At 41.7% G+C, this 17,627-nt stretch overlaps 3 protein-coding genes across 3 annotated transcripts; 1 reads left to right on the top strand and 2 right to left on the bottom strand.

The window, feature by feature from the left end:
• The first annotated feature begins 3,898 nt into the window (after positions 1-3,898).
• On the top strand, positions 3,899-4,603 carry LOC112345218 (zinc finger transcription factor YY1-like). The gene is made up of 3 exons (XM_024671550.1): positions 3,899-3,944; positions 4,097-4,355; positions 4,495-4,603. The coding sequence occupies exons 1-3, from the start codon at positions 3,899-3,901 to the stop codon at positions 4,601-4,603; spliced, it is 414 nt and encodes a 137-aa protein (XP_024527318.1).
• Positions 4,604-6,483: 1,880 nt separating this feature from the next.
• Positions 6,484-8,687, bottom strand: LOC9634078. The gene is made up of 6 exons (XM_002966323.2): positions 8,505-8,687; positions 8,017-8,248; positions 7,751-7,962; positions 7,666-7,699; positions 6,894-7,609; positions 6,484-6,836 (listed from the first exon to the last, which is right to left on the bottom strand). The coding sequence occupies exons 1-6, from the start codon at positions 8,685-8,687 to the stop codon at positions 6,555-6,557; spliced, it is 1,659 nt and encodes a 552-aa protein (XP_002966369.2). The 3' UTR covers positions 6,484-6,554.
• Positions 8,688-9,076: 389 nt separating this feature from the next.
• Positions 9,077-9,737, bottom strand: LOC112345179. Its single transcript, XM_024671435.1, has 4 exons — positions 9,695-9,737; positions 9,566-9,628; positions 9,329-9,516; positions 9,077-9,241 (listed from the first exon to the last, which is right to left on the bottom strand). The coding sequence occupies exons 2-4, from the start codon at positions 9,605-9,607 to the stop codon at positions 9,136-9,138; spliced, it is 336 nt and encodes a 111-aa protein (XP_024527203.1). The 5' UTR covers positions 9,608-9,628; positions 9,695-9,737; the 3' UTR covers positions 9,077-9,135.
• Between the last annotated feature and the right edge of the window lie 7,890 nt (positions 9,738-17,627).

The raw sequence follows: 17,627 nt of genomic DNA, 5'->3' as shown, positions 1-17,627 counted from the left end.
GCGATAGGTGGGGAGAGTACCCAGGTGGCTCGCGTAAGGCCACGGTGTTCCGAAATGTCGTCCCAAAGGCCCAGACTGTGGAAAGGAAGAGGAGCAGTCCTCTGGGGTAGTGACCAAGGACACAGTCGTGTGGTGAGGAAGTCCCAGAGGACCGTGGGACTTAGTGGTCGGGCCTGTGGGCCTCGATCCAGTGGCAGTGTTGGCAAACACGGCCAGGGGCAGAAAGGGACTTGGTAGGAACTGACAAAGGGACTTTGGGGAAGGTGATTCCCCAGGTTTGTGGGCATCCTAAGGATGCTAAGGAGTGGATCTAGGATGACCCCTCGTAGACAGATGGCCCAGTCTTGGAGAGACGGGATGGTGATGCAAGTGGTATTGGACCATTTGCGCAGCAAAGGTGAATGGGCATGGCCTTAGCGTAACGGGCCGAGATGTCAGTGGTACCTTTGGGTGTCGGTCATGGGATCGGACACGTGGAGCACTTGGACCAAGTGCAAAGGTTGAGTGGCATGGATGCCATTCTCGGGGCTAGCAAGCCCCAAGTCCTGAATGGGACTTATGGCGGTTGTGAATGAGACTCCTCCAAGTGGTCAGAGGTGTGGTTAAGTGACTAAAGTAGAATGGAAAAATTAGTCGCTTACACCATCTCGGACTCCACTTCGGACTCCAACTCGGGTCCACCTCGGACTCCACTTCGGACTCCATCTCGGACACTCCCACGTGTCATGTGTTGGTCCTTTTGGGTCCCTTTTTGGAGCCTCGCCTTTTGCTCGCTTCGTGCTCGTTCCCCGAGCACTTCGTTGGGAGTTCCACTCCCACTCTTGACTTTTCAAGTCGGAGCTTTTTGTCCAAACGTGTTACGCTCGTTTGGCTCTCGCTTCGGCCACTACCATGTGGCGCCCTTCCGGCTCCACTTTGGGGCCTAGGGATTTTGTGTCTCACACCTCTCTACTATACATTTGGAATCCCCCACAGCCCCCCCCTTGAGGAACACATGCTTTGGGCCTTCACCCCAAGCCTCCCTTAGTACCAGGAGTTAGTCTCTGGGACAAACTCGAAACTTACTAAATATAGAATGTCCTTAGATTGCGAATTTGGACACGGGACGAACACCATTGTGTTCGAGTCGATCTCTACATTCCATAGATATGCCAAATGAGCGAATCTAGACACTTTCCATAAATAGCATTTGGGACCGAAATGAGACTAACACAAAGGGCATGATAGCGAGGGTGTTTGGCAAACACGGTAAGCTATCATCCAGTGATATTAAGGGACCAATCTCAATACGCGAGGGTTCTTGTCAATAGCCAGTGCAAGACAAAACGAGATAGGAACTCCTTACCGGGCTAAGTATGCTTAGCTAATAACACGTAGGAATTCCGTCCTTATGCTCGTCCGGTCTAAGTACACTCAAAATGCCTAGTTAACTCCACTAGCACAAGAGGGGCTGATAAAGGGTCCAGCAATACCAACCTCTTGCCATCGTGGCAGTAAGGTAAGAGTGTCCGTAAGGACTGGTCGACAGGTAACTTTCGATACCTGAAGTCACATTTGCGACAATGGTGTAAACCATGCTCATCCATATATATGTTTTCATGTGGTTTTGGTTAACAAGTGATTTTTCAAAGATAACTTAGGCACTACAATGGCAATTTGAAGTGTTGGCTTGGATCAACAAACTCCTAATGCTATTATTATATAACTCACTCCCAGATTGTTTTGAAAAATTCTAGAGATTTTTGAATCATTTTGTTTTTGTTATAAAGCTCAATTGCTTCAATACTTTAAATTTTTCTAGCATATATTTTTAACTCTTGCTTGAATTTTAAGTCTGTTAGACAATGGTATTTGATTAATTTGCACTTTATCATGTAAGCGACAAAATTTTCCGTTCTACTTTAGTCACTTAACCATACCTTTGACCACTTGAAAAAGCCTCACTCACCACCTCCATATGTCCTATTCTTGACTTAGAACATGCTAGCTTTGTAAATGACATCTATGCCACTTAGCCTTTGCACTTGTCTGATCCCATGACCGACACCCAAAAGTACCACTAAGATATCAACCCATTATGCTAAGGCCATGCCCATTCACCTTTGTTACATCGACAGTCAAAGACCACCTACATCATAGACCCATCTTTCAAAGACTAGGCCATTTATTTATGAGTGATCATCCTATGATCACATCTTAGCATCTTTAAAATGTTGGAAGACATGGAGAACACCTTTCTCTAATATCCCTTCTTCAGTTTCCACCAAGTCCCCATCCACTACCATGCTTGTCGACACTACACTAGATCAAGGCCTAAGGGCCCGACCATTGAGTCCCATTAAGCTTTAAGATTTCCTCACCATGTGACCGTACCACAAGAGGACTACTTCTCTTCATTTCCATAATTTAGAACTTTAGAATGACATTTTGAAACACCATGGTCCTACGCAAGCTTCGTGGGTACTCTCCCCCACCTTCCGCTTTTGGGTGCTCTAGCTATGTGGCTAGAGCAAGGTTCTGATGAGCCACGCTAGGTAATGCCACCCACATTTGGATTGGGAGCATTGATCATTTAATTTCTTAAGGAAGCTAGTGTCGGCTTTTGAACATTTCACCAAGCTACTCTGCTTGTTTATTTATATTTACTCTAGCCTTGAACTTCTTAGTGGTTATATCATCACCCAACACATGGGTATAACCTTCCTTAGTCACATTAGCCTTTCTTGGCCAAACTGACTCCACTGGAGTCCTCCCCCTTACTATACTTTTGGAGCTCACCAAACCCTTTAGGGTTTGGGAGACAAACACTTTGGGCTTTCACCATTGGACTCGAATTCAGACTTGGACTCGGACTCGGTCTCAGACTTGGTGTCAGTCTCTTTCTCGGCCTTGACCTTGTACTCCATCTCATGTCCATCTTAGACTCGACCTCAGACTCCATCTCAGACTTGACCACAAGCTCCATCTCCGGTCCATCTCAGACTCAATCTCAAGTCCATCTCAAACTCCATCTGGGGTCCATCTCGGACTCCATCTCGGGTCCATCTCAAACTCCATCTCAGATTCATCTCGGACTCCATCTCGGGTCCATCTCAGACTCCATCTCGGGTCCATTTTGGATTTCATCTCAGACTCCTTTTTGGGTCCATATCTGACTCTATCTCGGGTCCATCTTGGACTCCATCTCGGACTCCTTCTCAGGTCCATCTCGAACTCCATCTTTGGTCCTTCTCGGACTCCATCTCGGGTCCTTCTCATACTCTTTCTTGGACTCCTTTTCAAACTTGTTCCTGACACTTCCATGTATTATGACACTTGCCATAGTCAGTCCTTTTTATGTCCCTTTTTAGAGACTCATTCACCGATTGTTTTGTACTCATCCCTTGAGCATTTCATTTGGAATTCCACTCCCACTTTCGACTTTCTAAATCGAATCCTTTGGTCCATATATGTTATGCTTGTTGGACTTCCGCTTTGACCACTACTATGTGGCACCCTTTCTACTTGACTTTGGGGCTTAGGGATTTATGTCTCCCAACTCCACAAAGTTTGATGTTTTCATTGAATGATAAACCATTTTATAAAATAAACCCATCATGAATTACCATTTTTCATCCTTGACACCTAGCCAATATTTGTCAACAGTTTAATACCAAAGGCTCACTATATTTTTCCCATCATCTAAAGAGCATAGTCTCTCTAACTTAGAGACTTATTAAACTAATTATGGTGGTTCTTTCTCTTTATTTGGTTTAGTTCTTGCTAAACCCATTAGAGATAATATAATACCATGGAAGAGATTGATTGGATCGACCACCTTAAGCAAGTTAGACATCACACTAGTTGAGGGAAATGCCACTAGAACTTGCACCACGCTTGCAAAAACAACAAAGACTTGATGCCAGCAGATTTTTTCCTCCCTTCTGTTTCCTTCAGAGAAGAAGGTAAGCCATCGTCGCCATCATCATCGTTGTCTCCTCACTTGTGTCTCGCGGTTTGTACATCCTGGAATTCTTCAGATGCTGCTTGGACCGTGTCAGTTGTTCAGAAGAGAATGAGCATATGTCGAGTGCCTTCCCAGCTTTTCTCTAACCAGCAGCAGTAGCAGCAGCAACCGGCGGTGGTCGACCATTCCTGTGCCCCTACAAAGGTTGTGACAAGTGCTACTTCTACGAGTACAAGCTCAACCTCCATCTCAAGAGGGGGCATGTCAAGGAGGAGATGGTGGAGCACAATGGCAGCAATGAGTTTAGTGATGGCAGTGATTCGGAGCATTTGGTCCGGGGGCCCGGGAAGGGAAAGATGAGGCTGGGAGGAGGAGGAGGAAATTCAAGGCTGGCATCCACAGCAGCGCTGTGAGCCAAGAGAAAGAAGACGGTGGCAGCGGGAGGAGGAGGAGGAGGAACATCGAGCGGAATGACGAGGATACAAGAGGCAGCAGTGGTGGAGACAAACTTGGTGGGGAGGAAAGTGATAATCAAGCACGAGATCCAGGAAGATAGTGAGTGATCATCCCTTGGGGCAGGATGATCTGATGAACGATGCTGGGGGGAACAACGAAGTGTTTGAAGATGATGAAGAAACTGAGGACGATGTGGACTAGTTACTTTGGTCTCTTTACTTTTGTGTGTTTTACTTGTACAAAATGTGTAAACAAAGTAAGGTGATTAAAAGAAAATGAAGAAAATCACCGTCAGATTCAAACCTGCGCGGGCAAGTCCACATGATTTCTAGTCATGTCCCCCTTGGCTGCTAGTTTTGAAGGTCAAGAGGAATGAAGAGGACGGATTCTTCAATTCTTGTAAATATTATTGCATTTTGAAGAGTAAATTATTTTCTATTCAGTAAGACAATTCTAGCTTAAGCAGCCAATATGTTTAGAATAATCTAATGTCCACCAAGCTCTGCTTGGATATGTTGTCAAGTAACTCACCAGTTTACAATTATCTTCAACTGTAATATAAGTTAAAAGTAAACAGTTTGGTTTGTCATAACAATACGTATTGGGAGACCATAATACATTTCGTTTAGAAGTATATAACACTAAATTACCATCATTTTGCAGATCTAAAAAACACTCTCCAAAATATTCATTATTTGGAGATTCCCATAAATTAGTTTTTCCAGAAAAAAATGCAAGTTTACAATTCATTTTGATATATAGTACATTCATACGATTTGGGGATTGTAAAAATTTACCTTTATATAAAATATGATCAGAGAAACCAGCACTTAAAGTAGTCAGAGTAATATCACAATTTTCAAAATATTTAAAAACTATATTTATATTTTCTAAATAATTTAAGGGTTTCCAATGAGTTACTAATATATATCGAATAAGATAATTATTAGACACAATTCTACATTCACTAGAAAGTGCTTGTATTAAATCATTTATCACCTTTTTAATTATTTCATTTATTGATTTTTGGAGAGAACCGCCTAAAACTGGTTTTCCAGTTGAAATTCCTGTAGAACAATATGGAGTACTTCCAGCTAAACGTTGAATTCTTATAACAACACCTCCTCCATCAATATCTATTAAATCAGTATCAACATAATTTTGTGGATAAAGATGAGATTCATGTAATTTTAGTGCAAGTCTTTTTATGTTCTGTAAAATTATATTAATATCTTCTTCAGTAAGTGAATTATTTTTACCCCAATCTATATCTATTTTACCAAATACAATTCTACAATGTATAACTAAAATAAAAAGAACTAAAATTATAGACATTAAAAATGAATTTTAAATACAATTAGATATATTTTTATATATAGAAGAAAATAAAAAATAATTAAATTTTTTAATTATGATAAGCCACTAGCTATTTCAGAGATTGGTTTATATTTATATATAGTAATATTATATAGCCTAGACTTTGAGTACTATATTTGTTTAAAAACTTTTACCAATGTATTACCACATGGCTGGGTTTAGAGGCAATTCCTTCATGGACATTCTAGCCTCCAAAGAATGAGGTTTTTTGTCGCAGTTCATTGAGACATCTTGCTCTCCAAATGTCACAGCCGGCATGCCCAATCAGATTGGTAGAAGAAGACACAGATGGCACTGTGTGATGACCTCTTTTCCATTTAATCCATTTCTCTGAAAACCATGGGATTGAATGTTTGAATCAATGTTGTTCGACAGTCATCAACAACATTTTCAACTTGGAAGCACTCCTTGCACAAGTGGCAATCTTGGAGTGGAAAAATATTGTAGAGTTAGAGCTGTAGTTAAAGAAATAGAGGACATCTGATTGCAACAAGCAGTCCAAGCCACACAGTCATGCCACCATCCTCTGTGGAACTCATAGTCGAGGTGGATAGAGTCGATCATCAGTGCTTTGTCTATGGTTCCTTTCTGGGTGGTAAGGATAAATTGCATGGTTTCATTCCATGCTTGCACTTTCACCAGTAATAGCCCTGTCTCCATACAGAGAATTCCATTGTGCATTCGGTTTTGAAGGCAATGTAATTGTGTTCATTTTTTATATTTTCTGAATGACACCATGTGTAAGTTTTATTTGACATGTACCAAGTTGCGATGCTTACTGGGATTTATCCCACTCCGTGTTTTGCAGGCACGCCGGATCGAGATGGTCGGGCCCCAGCCTGACGCAGTTGATGTAATTCACCAAGCTGTGGCCGGCGATCCCAGGCACGAGCAAGCCTGCAATCCTTGCCACAGTGGACAACCTCGTCTCGCTAAACTCCCCGCCATATCTATAGCTCATGAAGAAGCTCTGGACGAGCTCGAACAGCGCGTAAAGCCGGGACAGCACCATGTAAACCGGGGAGAGGAAATTGGGAAATGGCTCGTCCGGAAGGATCTGTGCAGAACGTTAATATGGATCCTACACAGAGAGCAGTGTCTCGAAGTAAAGTACCTGGAGGGTGTAGTTGTAAGTGAAGTAGCAGCAATTCCCGAAATGCTTGAAGCCAAACAAAGAGTTGTCGAAGGGAACTCGAGCTACAATGTCGTTATTGTAGACAACTCTAAAGTACCTCATGGTTGGCTTGTTTAAGCTGGTGTCCATGAAGGACGCAAAGCTCTTGTCTCCAACGCGGGGCTGGCCAAACGTATAGAGCGCCGCGAGCCTCCTGGCAACGTCGTCCTCGGTGTTGTAAAAGACTTGATTCTCTTCCCGGTTGTAGAAGAGCATGGCGGTGAAGAGCGTCGCCAGAGCGCCGCCGAGGCTGTGACTGGTGATGTAGAGCTTTGCGTTTCTGTGGTTCCGGAGGATGGTGACGAGCTCCGCGCTGATGTGGTCGTATGCGAGCAGCTTCGTCTCATCGCTGAGGACAAAGTCGGGTAATCCAGATGTTGGAGTCTGTGGCAACGGAGTCCTCGAGTTCTCGTAGATGTTCTGCTTCAACCTCTGGAAGCTTTGCATCCTGGTCCTGTCGCCCAGGCCCAGTGCTTCGAGGAATCCGAGATGGACACGGCCGAGCTGCGGGAGCTCGTACCAGGAGAAATCCAAGTCTGTGCACCAGTCGTATGCATTGAAGGCTTCCGTTCCCCGGAAGGCAAGAACGATGGCTCCGGCATCAGTTTCCCGGTCCGCAAAGATGAATGCTTGAGTCGAGATTTTTTTCTGAAACTCTGTAGCATGAAAGGGTGAGGGCAACGTCAGATGAAACTGGATAGCGACCTCTTACCGTTCCAACAGTTGTAAGTTCCTAGTAGATGCATCTGCAAAGGAGAAGCGGATGGAGTCAGAGGTTGTGCAAGGCTTGGACTTACCTTCCAATTCTGATTCACGACAAATTCGATGAACTTTGGGTTCTCATACGCAACGTTAGACGCCATAGCACAAACATCTGCTACCGCTTTGGAGTCTGGACATGAAAGACACAGACGCTGAGACGAAGGGGCTTGGAGGAGCCTGATTCTTGGTTCCATGTGGCCGTTGAAAGTTAGGTAGCTCTCCGAATCCTCGGAAGGATCAACAAGCCCTGGAAGAACAGCACACAATCAAAAGTCAACACCGTGAAATCAATTCTAGTTACCTTGTGGATCCATCGAAAGAGTATACAAGGTCCTGAGAATTCCTCCATTGGATGCACAAAGGTTAATTGCCTTCTCCACCCATCTTCCAAAGTGCTTCAGCGGTTGAGAGACAGACCTCACGCTCCAGAGCATAAACAGAGAAAATCTCGCTCTCCAATCCAAGTTCACACTCCCGACGTCCAAAGAATGCGAGATGTGAGCCCACAGGTACGACCACACTCGTATAGTGTGCTACGAGATAGCAGCTATCATCTGCGACACGTCACAATGTCGAAGATCAAGAGCGAAGAGAAGAATAAGAGGATAGCTTGAAAACATGACCACAACTCCTTATCAAAAAGAGGATTTTATAGAGTTCTTCTGGAAACAACTTGGCAACCGCGGAAACTTCAATCCCGCACGTATCCTCCTGCAAGTTTTTGCAAAAACACGAGGTTAGCGCCCACACTGTTTACTTTGCCTGCTACCCTTCCACGCCGATCTCAACATCCTGGCCGTCGTCTAGTTGCTTCTCCCGATTCCGGACGCTGGTCTTTCGGAACTTTCGCTGCCACCTCTGTTGTTGCGTTTGAATTCCTGAGTCGCAACTCGGCCTTCCCTGTGTTGATACACCTGGTTTCCCGGACATATCCTCATTGTCGCGCCTCTGTCCGGAAGACTCGGACCACATCCTCGCCCGGAGCGCTGCACTTTCTTTCTGCCGCAACGTTGCTCGAGTATCTTGCTTGAATTAAAGCACCTGGAGAATAACGAAGTCGTCCCAAAGCTCCGAGAGATGGGACTTCCAAACTCTCTCTCCTTAAGACCGAATTCTGACCGGTAATCTGACCGAAATCTGCTGAAGTGCTCGAGCCAATAGAAAGGTCTTCATCTAAACTGCTAAACCTCCATCTATCAACCCGTGATGGCCACAACTCTTCCTCGGAACTGCATTGCGTCAGCCTTGCTGCTATAAACCGTTGTCGGGTATGGAAGAACTTCAGGAAAACAAGAGCTCCCCCTTGGGCTCCTCGAGAGAGGCAACACAAAAGGCCCGCCCAATGGAGCTTCACTTAGCTGGCCATGTTTCTTCTTCACACTTCTTCTGGCCTTTTTCACCGATGTAGTTTTGGAGGCAGTCAGTGCTCTGATTCTCTTCTCAGCGTTAACCAGGATGATATGAAGGTTGGCCATATCGCTTTCAGATGGTAGTTCGTGTGGCACGGGATCGTCAACTCTGAAACTCTGAAAAAATATCACACAAGAAAAGAAAAGGAGAAAAGGTTCAGCTTCTAGCCATCGTCACGATGGAAATAAAAGCAAGGCACTCACCGCCCGGTTGGATTCGCTTTTAGGCTTATTGTTCTTCGCCAGCTGAAGTTTCCGGTAAGTTGAAAACGGAGCGCGTAATCGAACCGAGCATCTTCACAGGAGACGACCGGGATCAAACTTAACAGTTTGTCTTTAACCGCATCGGGACGAGGCGTCCCAGACCTCTTCTCAAACTCCTCTTCCAGATTCTGCAAACAAAGCCGACATGAGGGCACATACAACTATGGAATCTCTTACCAAAAGTTCTTGTCCAATTGAGTTCAGTGCTTTTGGAGTCATCTGGTCGATGTAAAGGACACCCTGTGCGAACAAATACCACGGCCACCTTCATGTTTGCACAAAAAAAATAAACAAACGAGACATTACCTCCAGGTGATCATACTCATGTCGGAAAATTCGAGCAGTCCAGCCCCTGAACGTTGATGTCTTGAGCTTTCAACTCGGATCGATATCAGTCTCTGGAAACAAAGACGCAAGGTATAAAAGAGAATTTCTATGTACAAAGGAATAGTACCTAGACATCGGCTTGAGCGCCGAGTATCAGCTTCTCGCTCTTTCCCAAACTTGACAATCATTGGATTCACGAAAACGTACCCTTTGCCTTTGCCTAATTGTGGAGTCGACAAGCCTACTCCATCTCTCCTGGCAAAAATGAAAAGAAAGACAAGAAAACAAGGCATGCCAACGTTGGACAGTAATGAAATTCGCGAGGAACATACCTGTACGTCACGTCCAGCATAAGCTTCTTGACATTATCATCGAAGGAATTGATGCAGATGTTCCTCGCGCGGAGCTTGGGATCGGGATACAAGACAAAGCTAAGATTGGAATTGAATTCCACAGGGCCAGTTGCGAGGAAACAAGAAAATCAGGAGGCAAGAACCCTATACCACGCAATTTCACCATCGGCTTCCACTCTCTGTGAACAGTCGTGTAGCTGCCGTTATCACTTGAAATCCTCGCTGCTGCTGCTGTTGCCGGAATGTGCCCGCATTCAATCTCGATCGTGCTTCCAGGAATCCATTCCGAGCATTCGATGGCGCCACGGATTTCCGCCACGCGACGGCACATCACCGCCAGTTGCGACCATTGCCCAAATAACCACCAGAAATTAGGGTTCTTGCAAGGTTTTATATTGGCTGCTTGAGATTTCTCTATGGTAAAATTTGCCAAGACAAGACTGAAAATAAAGTGGAACTTCTCTCGGCTCTAAGATAGCAGCTCACAGGCATTCTAATTGAGTTGAGCTATAGAACTTATCTATATTTCAAAACCGAACACTTCGATTTCAAGATATAGGTTTGTGAATTACTTGATCAACAGAATATTACTGTATCATGACATTAGCAGAAGAGAATGTTTGAAAGAACTGATTGATAAGTATTTGAATGTGATTTCAGGTAAACAATTATGTGATACACTCCCCCCTAGTAAACTGACAAGGAAAAAATTAATAATTTGCACACTTTATAAGAGTGGGTGGATAGCCATGCTTCTCTCCAGAACTTCCAGCTTGGAAAGTCCGGAAGCCTATTCTCCAGCTGCTACTCAAGCAAGTAGCAAGCATTGGAGCATCGGCCACTTCAATATGGTTCTCCAATTCAGGTAGGACCTCTAGCACTACCTGTCTTTTCTGCTCTCCACATATCCTGAGCACAGTCCAAAAGAGCCCCGGAATTTCATCTTGACGAACACTTTTATATTCCCCTCCATTAGTCATGAAGATCAAAAAAAGTTAAAATCATTTCTTCTCTATGCAAGCATCAGATGCCCTCATACGATAGGTTTGCTGCCGTGGAGATGTCAGGCTCTTCATTGCGTCAACAAGCTCATCGCCAACGATGTGGCCTACTCGACTGCGTTCCAAGGTGATTGCAAAGAAGAGATGCAGGCCGCTTTACAAGGCCCCGCGAACTTGAAAAGGAGCCCCCGTCATCGCCATCTGAGAAAAAAGCGGACTTTGTGCTCCAGTATGAGATTGACAAGGAAGACAGGCGACCCAGGTTGACGCCTTCCCAACTCTGAGAGTCTTTGGACTCTTCAACAGATGACCTGCTGATAAACCTCAGTCTGCGAGCAATTCTTCTCCGAAGCACCATTCGGATTGGAAGATGTACGTGTACACTAAACGCTACACGCTTCGTGGCCTGCGGCTCAAGGTGACGTTGGATTTCGAACGCAACGCGGGCGTCGAGAATCTCTACCAGCCAGCTATGTACGCCATACAGGAACTCCTGGACACAGCAGCGCGTCCGAAGAGCTACAGACCGCCAGTTACCACCATGGTAAGAATAGTTAGTCACTTGGATCATGAGCGCTGACGTGACAAGGATGACTGGTATTACGGAATCCTGGAAATAGATGGTTTCGTTTGGGTGGAGAACCATCAGGTTGATCAGGCCAGCTTGCAAGGTAAATGACTGCAAAAACGGCTGCCCGTCTAGCTATTTGTGGTCGTGTGCGCAGAGTTCCCGGAAGAAAAGATGGAGGTGAATCCGAAGAAATTCACTCCAAGCTTCACCCGCACCGAATTACAGAACAACTTCGAAACGTGGAAGGACTTCGCTAAGATCAAGATGAGAATCCCCAATGGTCTTCACCCGGTTGGCCGCTTCTTCATCAGGTAAGAGCCGCGTTTCCAAGCACTTTGGTATTGACAGACTTGCAGGACGGTGCAAGGGTATAACAAGATGCCTACCCTTGGCGGTGAAGCGGAGCTTGCCAGGGGGCAAAAGAGGTTCTACGATGGCATGCTCAAGACTCTTGTTGGTCGTCAAGTCATCAACTGGAGTCCCCAGGATGCGCTCAATGCGTGGAACGCACGCAAGTGCCTCCTAGAGATCACTTAGGCGCTCAGCCAACAATAAACACTTGAGAAATGTCGGTGTTTTCAGGTTTTCCAATTTTTGATATGAAACTATACCTCGATCTTCTCTCTACTCCCACGCTGCACTGCCGAGTGTAGCCACTACAATGCCACCTGTTTGCTTGTCCATTGACAATCTAGGAAATGCCAAACTTGGCTGCCATGGTTTGCAAAATGAGCGATTGCTCCTTCCACAGGCAATAGAGCTTGACCATGAGCATGTCACAAGCCAAGTCACTGGAGCCACTGTCCAGACTCCACGAAGCGATCAAACACGGCTTTTCCCATGCCGGTTGTTTTTTTAATATAATTTTAGCATTATGTATAAATTTTTATATGGTTATTTTTACTCTAGTGCACTAATACATTTTCATATGGCTTTTTCACATAATTTTCTTATAGCCTAGATAGTTTATAGTTTTTCAAATAAATTATTTTTCACTGAAACATTGTTATCCAAATAGTTTTCTAGAGTTTATATGCTATATAATTATTCATATAGATTATAGTTTGATCAAATTATTCATGTCATAGCCGACCATCTAATCTACCCAGTTTATTATAAGCCTATATTATCCAATATCAAACGGCAATGTCTTTAACTCATCCATCCTTGAAAGTGTTTACTTGCCTATGTAAGTAAACAAAAAACTTAATATTATTCACTAAGAATTGCAAGATGGATCTTTCAAGTATAAAGTTTTTGGAACATTATCAATGCTCTCCAACAACTTGATCTATATAGTTTGCATTAATGTAACCTCCACAATATGGGCAAGCCTTCCTTAAAGTTCTACTATGTCCTCAACTAAAATTTATATTGCTGTTGTTGGAAAATACTTCTGGAAATTAAGATTGTATATATGATCAGAATGCATAAAATCAAGAGTTAAAATATGCCATCAAGTGTATTTATCTACCCTAAAAATGTGTTATTTAAGAAAAAAAACAGAAACAAAGTGCCTTAAACATTGTAATTAGAATTCTTATACTACTTTGCTATTAAATAAGTCTCAATAATATAAATTTTCTGATAAGTAAAATAATAATAATTTGCTGCATGTTGCATGTAGCAACATTTGGTTTGCTTAATAGTATTGATTATTATTATTTAATAATATAATTGATTAACTGGAAGTTTATAAAGACTAATCTTATTACATATCAACCATTAAATAAACTAGAATATACAAGGAAATATTTAGGAAAGTTTATAAGTTATAATTATATCTATAAAATTACAAATACGAGATTAATTCAAGTGAATAACAATCATTAGATAGTGGAATATCCTAGAATATTCAAGTATATTCTACACTACTCTAAGCAAACCAAAAACATAATAAAAATTCAAATTGCATTTGTGTTGGCATCAAAGATGGGGCCATTTTTGTTTTCTATGAGTTCCTCCAAACTGAACATAACTCTACATTTTGTAATCATTGGTATGAAATGGCTAACAATGATTTTAGTTTTATGTAAACATAAGCTAAGGATCCCTTTTTTTTTCTCCACAACAAGGCTATAAATTGTAAGGGCACAATTTTTATTTATAGTGTAATAAAGTAGGATCCTAAGATCTTCTTCAGACTTTCTAGTGGTAGTAGCCTATTAGTTTCTTTGATCTTTCGCAAATTCATACTTTTGAAGAATGATCTGTAGAAAAAAAAAAGTTAAGTAAAAATCATACCAAAACCTAGTTCACACCTCTTATGATGTTTCAACCATATTATTTTCAATTAGTGGGGATTTCATACAAAACCTGGAACTCACTTTTAGCACTATATGCTCTTCATAAATAAAGATATTGTCAGTGAGATTTTGTCCCAAATATTACTATAATATAGACATATATGAATTGCCATTCAATAGATTTAATTGTCCATATGGTCTCAAATGTCAATCTCTGGCTTATAGAAGATGGTCATAATATTTAATATGAGCCTCAACTATTCTATCAAGGCATCTCCAACCAATATAGCTATCACATATAAAGTATACCATTGAAAGAAAACCTTATTCATTTGCATGAGCCAAGAAAAAGATTTTATGGTGGTTAACATTATATCATCTTGTTAAAATGGTGAGTGAATAGTCATCATCCTTACCTTTGTTTTAATTTTAATCATGACTCTAAAAATCTCTTTATTGATTTTCTTGCAGTTGTTAATTGCAAGAGTATGTATTGGTTCCATGATGCATGCTTCTAAAATATAGAGTCTGCAAAAACAAGTTACAAAAATAGTAAGAAAAATATATAGTTATAAATATGTGTTTTTAGTTTCAATAGTAATGACTTTCCTTGAATCCCTTTATTTTATTGTACTTCTCTTAAATGGACTTGTAAACCATCAAGCTCGATAGTTTTAGTTTTTCAAACACCATTCTTTCAATCCTTTTATGTAGCTTTATGAATTTAGATAAAATACTAGCATTAGTTGTCTCCTAATGGCATCTCCTACATCTAATTTTATCACTATTTGACATCTTGAGAATCTTGCATTATGCAAAATGATTAAATTCAAGAATCACATAAATAACTCTTTGATTTAGCATAATTGGCAATACTCAAAACCTCCTGGAAACTATATATCACTTCTACACCTTCTTTGACAAGAAGCTCTAACTCTTACAGAAATGATTGAAGAAAAGTCGTCCCTGCAGCTAGGATCTTACTTTGTGCAGCGTTAAAAATGTCCTAATGTAAAAGCAATATCAAATTTCAATAATCCCTTAAAACACTAGGACATGCATAATTATACTATATTGTGTAAACCATACTCATCCATATATATGTTTTCATGTGGTTTTGGTTAACATATGATATTTCAAAGATAACTAGGCATTATAATGGCAATTTGAAGTGTTGGCTTGGATCAACAAACTTCTAATGCTATTATTATATAACTCACTCCCAGATTTTTTTGAACAGTTCTAGAGATTTTTGAATCATTTTTTTTTTTTTGTTATAAAGCTCAATTATTTCAATACTTTAGGTTTTTCTAGCATATGTTTCTAACTCTTGCTTGAATTTTAAGTCTGTTAGACAAAGGTATTTGATTGATTTACACTTTATCATGTAAGCAATTAAATTTTCCATTCTATTTTAGTCACTTAAGAATACTTTTGACCACTTGGAGGAGTTTTGCTCGCCATCTCCATATATCCTATTCTTGACTTAGAACATGCTATCCTCGTAAATGACATCTATGCCACTTACCAAGTGCTCCACTTGTCTGATTTTATGACTGACACTAAGGTACCACCAAGATATCAACCCATTATGCTAAGGCCATGCCTATTCAGTTATATTACATCGGTGGTCAAAGACCACCTACATCACAGACCCCATCTTTCAAAGAGTAGGCCATCTATCTATGAGTGATCATCCCACAACCATATTTTAGCATCTTTAAAATGCTAGAAGACATGGGGAACACCCTTCCCTAATATCCCTTTTTCAGTTCCCACCAAATCTTTATCCACTACCATACTTGCCAACACTGAGTCAAGGTTTAAAAGCCTGATCATTAAGTCCCACCAACTTTTGGAACTTCCTCACCATATAACTGTAGCACAAAAAAGATTACTTCTTTTCCTTTCCACAATCTAGGACTTTGGAATGACATTTTGAAACACTGTGGTCCTATGTGAGTCTCGTGGGTACTCTCCCCCACCTTTCGCTTGGAGTACTTCTTTTCCTTTCCACAGTCTAGTACTTTGGAATGACATTTTGAAATGTTGTGGTCCTATGCGAGTCTTGTGGGTACTCTCCCCCACTTTCTGCCTTTGGGTGCTCTAGCCATGTGGTTAGAGCGAGGTTCTAATGAGCCATGCCAAGTATCCAAGTAGGTAGTGCTACCCACACTTGAATTGGGAGTAGCGACCATTTAATCTCTTAGGAGAGCTAATGTTGGCTCTTGAACATTTCATCAAGTTACCCTACTTGTTTATTTGTATTTATTTTAGCCTTGAAGTCCTTAGTAATTATATCAACACCCAACACATAAGTATAACCTTCCTTGATCATATTGGTCTTTCTTGGCCAAACTGGCTCCATTGGAGTCTTCCCCCTTACTATACTTTTAGAGCTTATCAAACCCTCTAGGGTTGGGGAGACAAATGCTTTGGGCTTTCACTATCGGACTTGGACTTGGATTTGGACTCAGACTTGAACTCAAACTTGGTCTCAATATCTTTTTTGGCCTTGACCTTGTACTCCATCTCAGGTCCATCTCAAACTCAACCTCAAACTCCATCTCAGGTCCATCTATGTAGTGCACCTTATCTCTCTCCTTATTTATCCCCATTTATCCCCTAAGGTTTTAAGGATTCACAATGATAATATATCTAAATCTCATCCTATGATCATATGCACTACACTCACCCTCATTTGCTTCGATACCACACGTAGCGCACCTTATCTCTCTCCCCTTAAGCTAACTAGAAAAGGGGCAATTGCTTGATGAGAGAGCCTTTAATGCCTATTTTATCCCCATGTATCCCCCAAGGTTTTAAGGATCCATGGTGACAGTATATTCAAATTTCATCTCATAATCACATGCGCTACAATCTATGACTTAATCTAGGGTCTATCTTGAATTCGATCTCAAGTCCATTTTAGACTCCATTTTGGGTCCATCTCAGACTCTATCTTGGGTCCATCTCAGACTCCATCTGGGGTCCATTTTAGACTCCATTTGGGGTCCATCTCGGACTTCACCTTGGGTCCATCTCGAACTCCATTTCGAGTCTTTCTCAAACTCCTTCTTAGACTCCTTCTTGGATTCCTTTTCAGACTCATTTCTGACACTTCTATGTATCACAACACTTGCCATGTGTGAGTCTTTTTTATATCCCTTTTAAAAAACTCATTCATCGATTGCTTTGTACTCATCCCTCAAACACTTCGTTTGGAGTTCCACTCCCACTTTCGACTTTCCAATTCAAAACCTTTAGTCCATACATGTTATGCTTGTTGAACTACTGCTTCAACCACTACTATATAGCACCCTTTCTACCTAACTTTGGGGCTTAGAGATTTGTGTCTCACAACTCCACCACCCATATACAAAATTTGATGTTCTTATGAATGATAAACCATTTTATAAAGTAAACTCATCATGGATTACCAATTTTTTTCATCCTTGATACCCAGCTAATATTTGTCAACAGTTTCACACTAAAGGCTCACTATATCTTATCCATCCTCTAAGGAGCATAGTCTCTCCAACTTAAAAACTTATTAAACCATTTATGGTGGTTCTCTCCTTTTATTTGGTTTAGTTTTCATTAAACCCATTAGAGAGAATATGAATCAACCATCTTAAGCAAGTTAGACATCACATTGGTTGAGCAAAATGCCACTAGAACTTGCACCACACTTGCAAAAATTACGAAGACTTGATGCCAGTGGATTTTTTCCTCCCTTCT

This window comes from Selaginella moellendorffii, unplaced genomic scaffold, assembly GCF_000143415.4.
Source record: "Selaginella moellendorffii unplaced genomic scaffold, v1.0 SELMOscaffold_7, whole genome shotgun sequence".
Taxonomy (NCBI): Eukaryota; Viridiplantae; Streptophyta; class Lycopodiopsida; order Selaginellales; family Selaginellaceae; genus Selaginella; species Selaginella moellendorffii.
The sequence above is the reverse complement of the archived record's forward strand: the minus strand, read 5'-3'. Positions and strand labels throughout refer to the sequence as shown.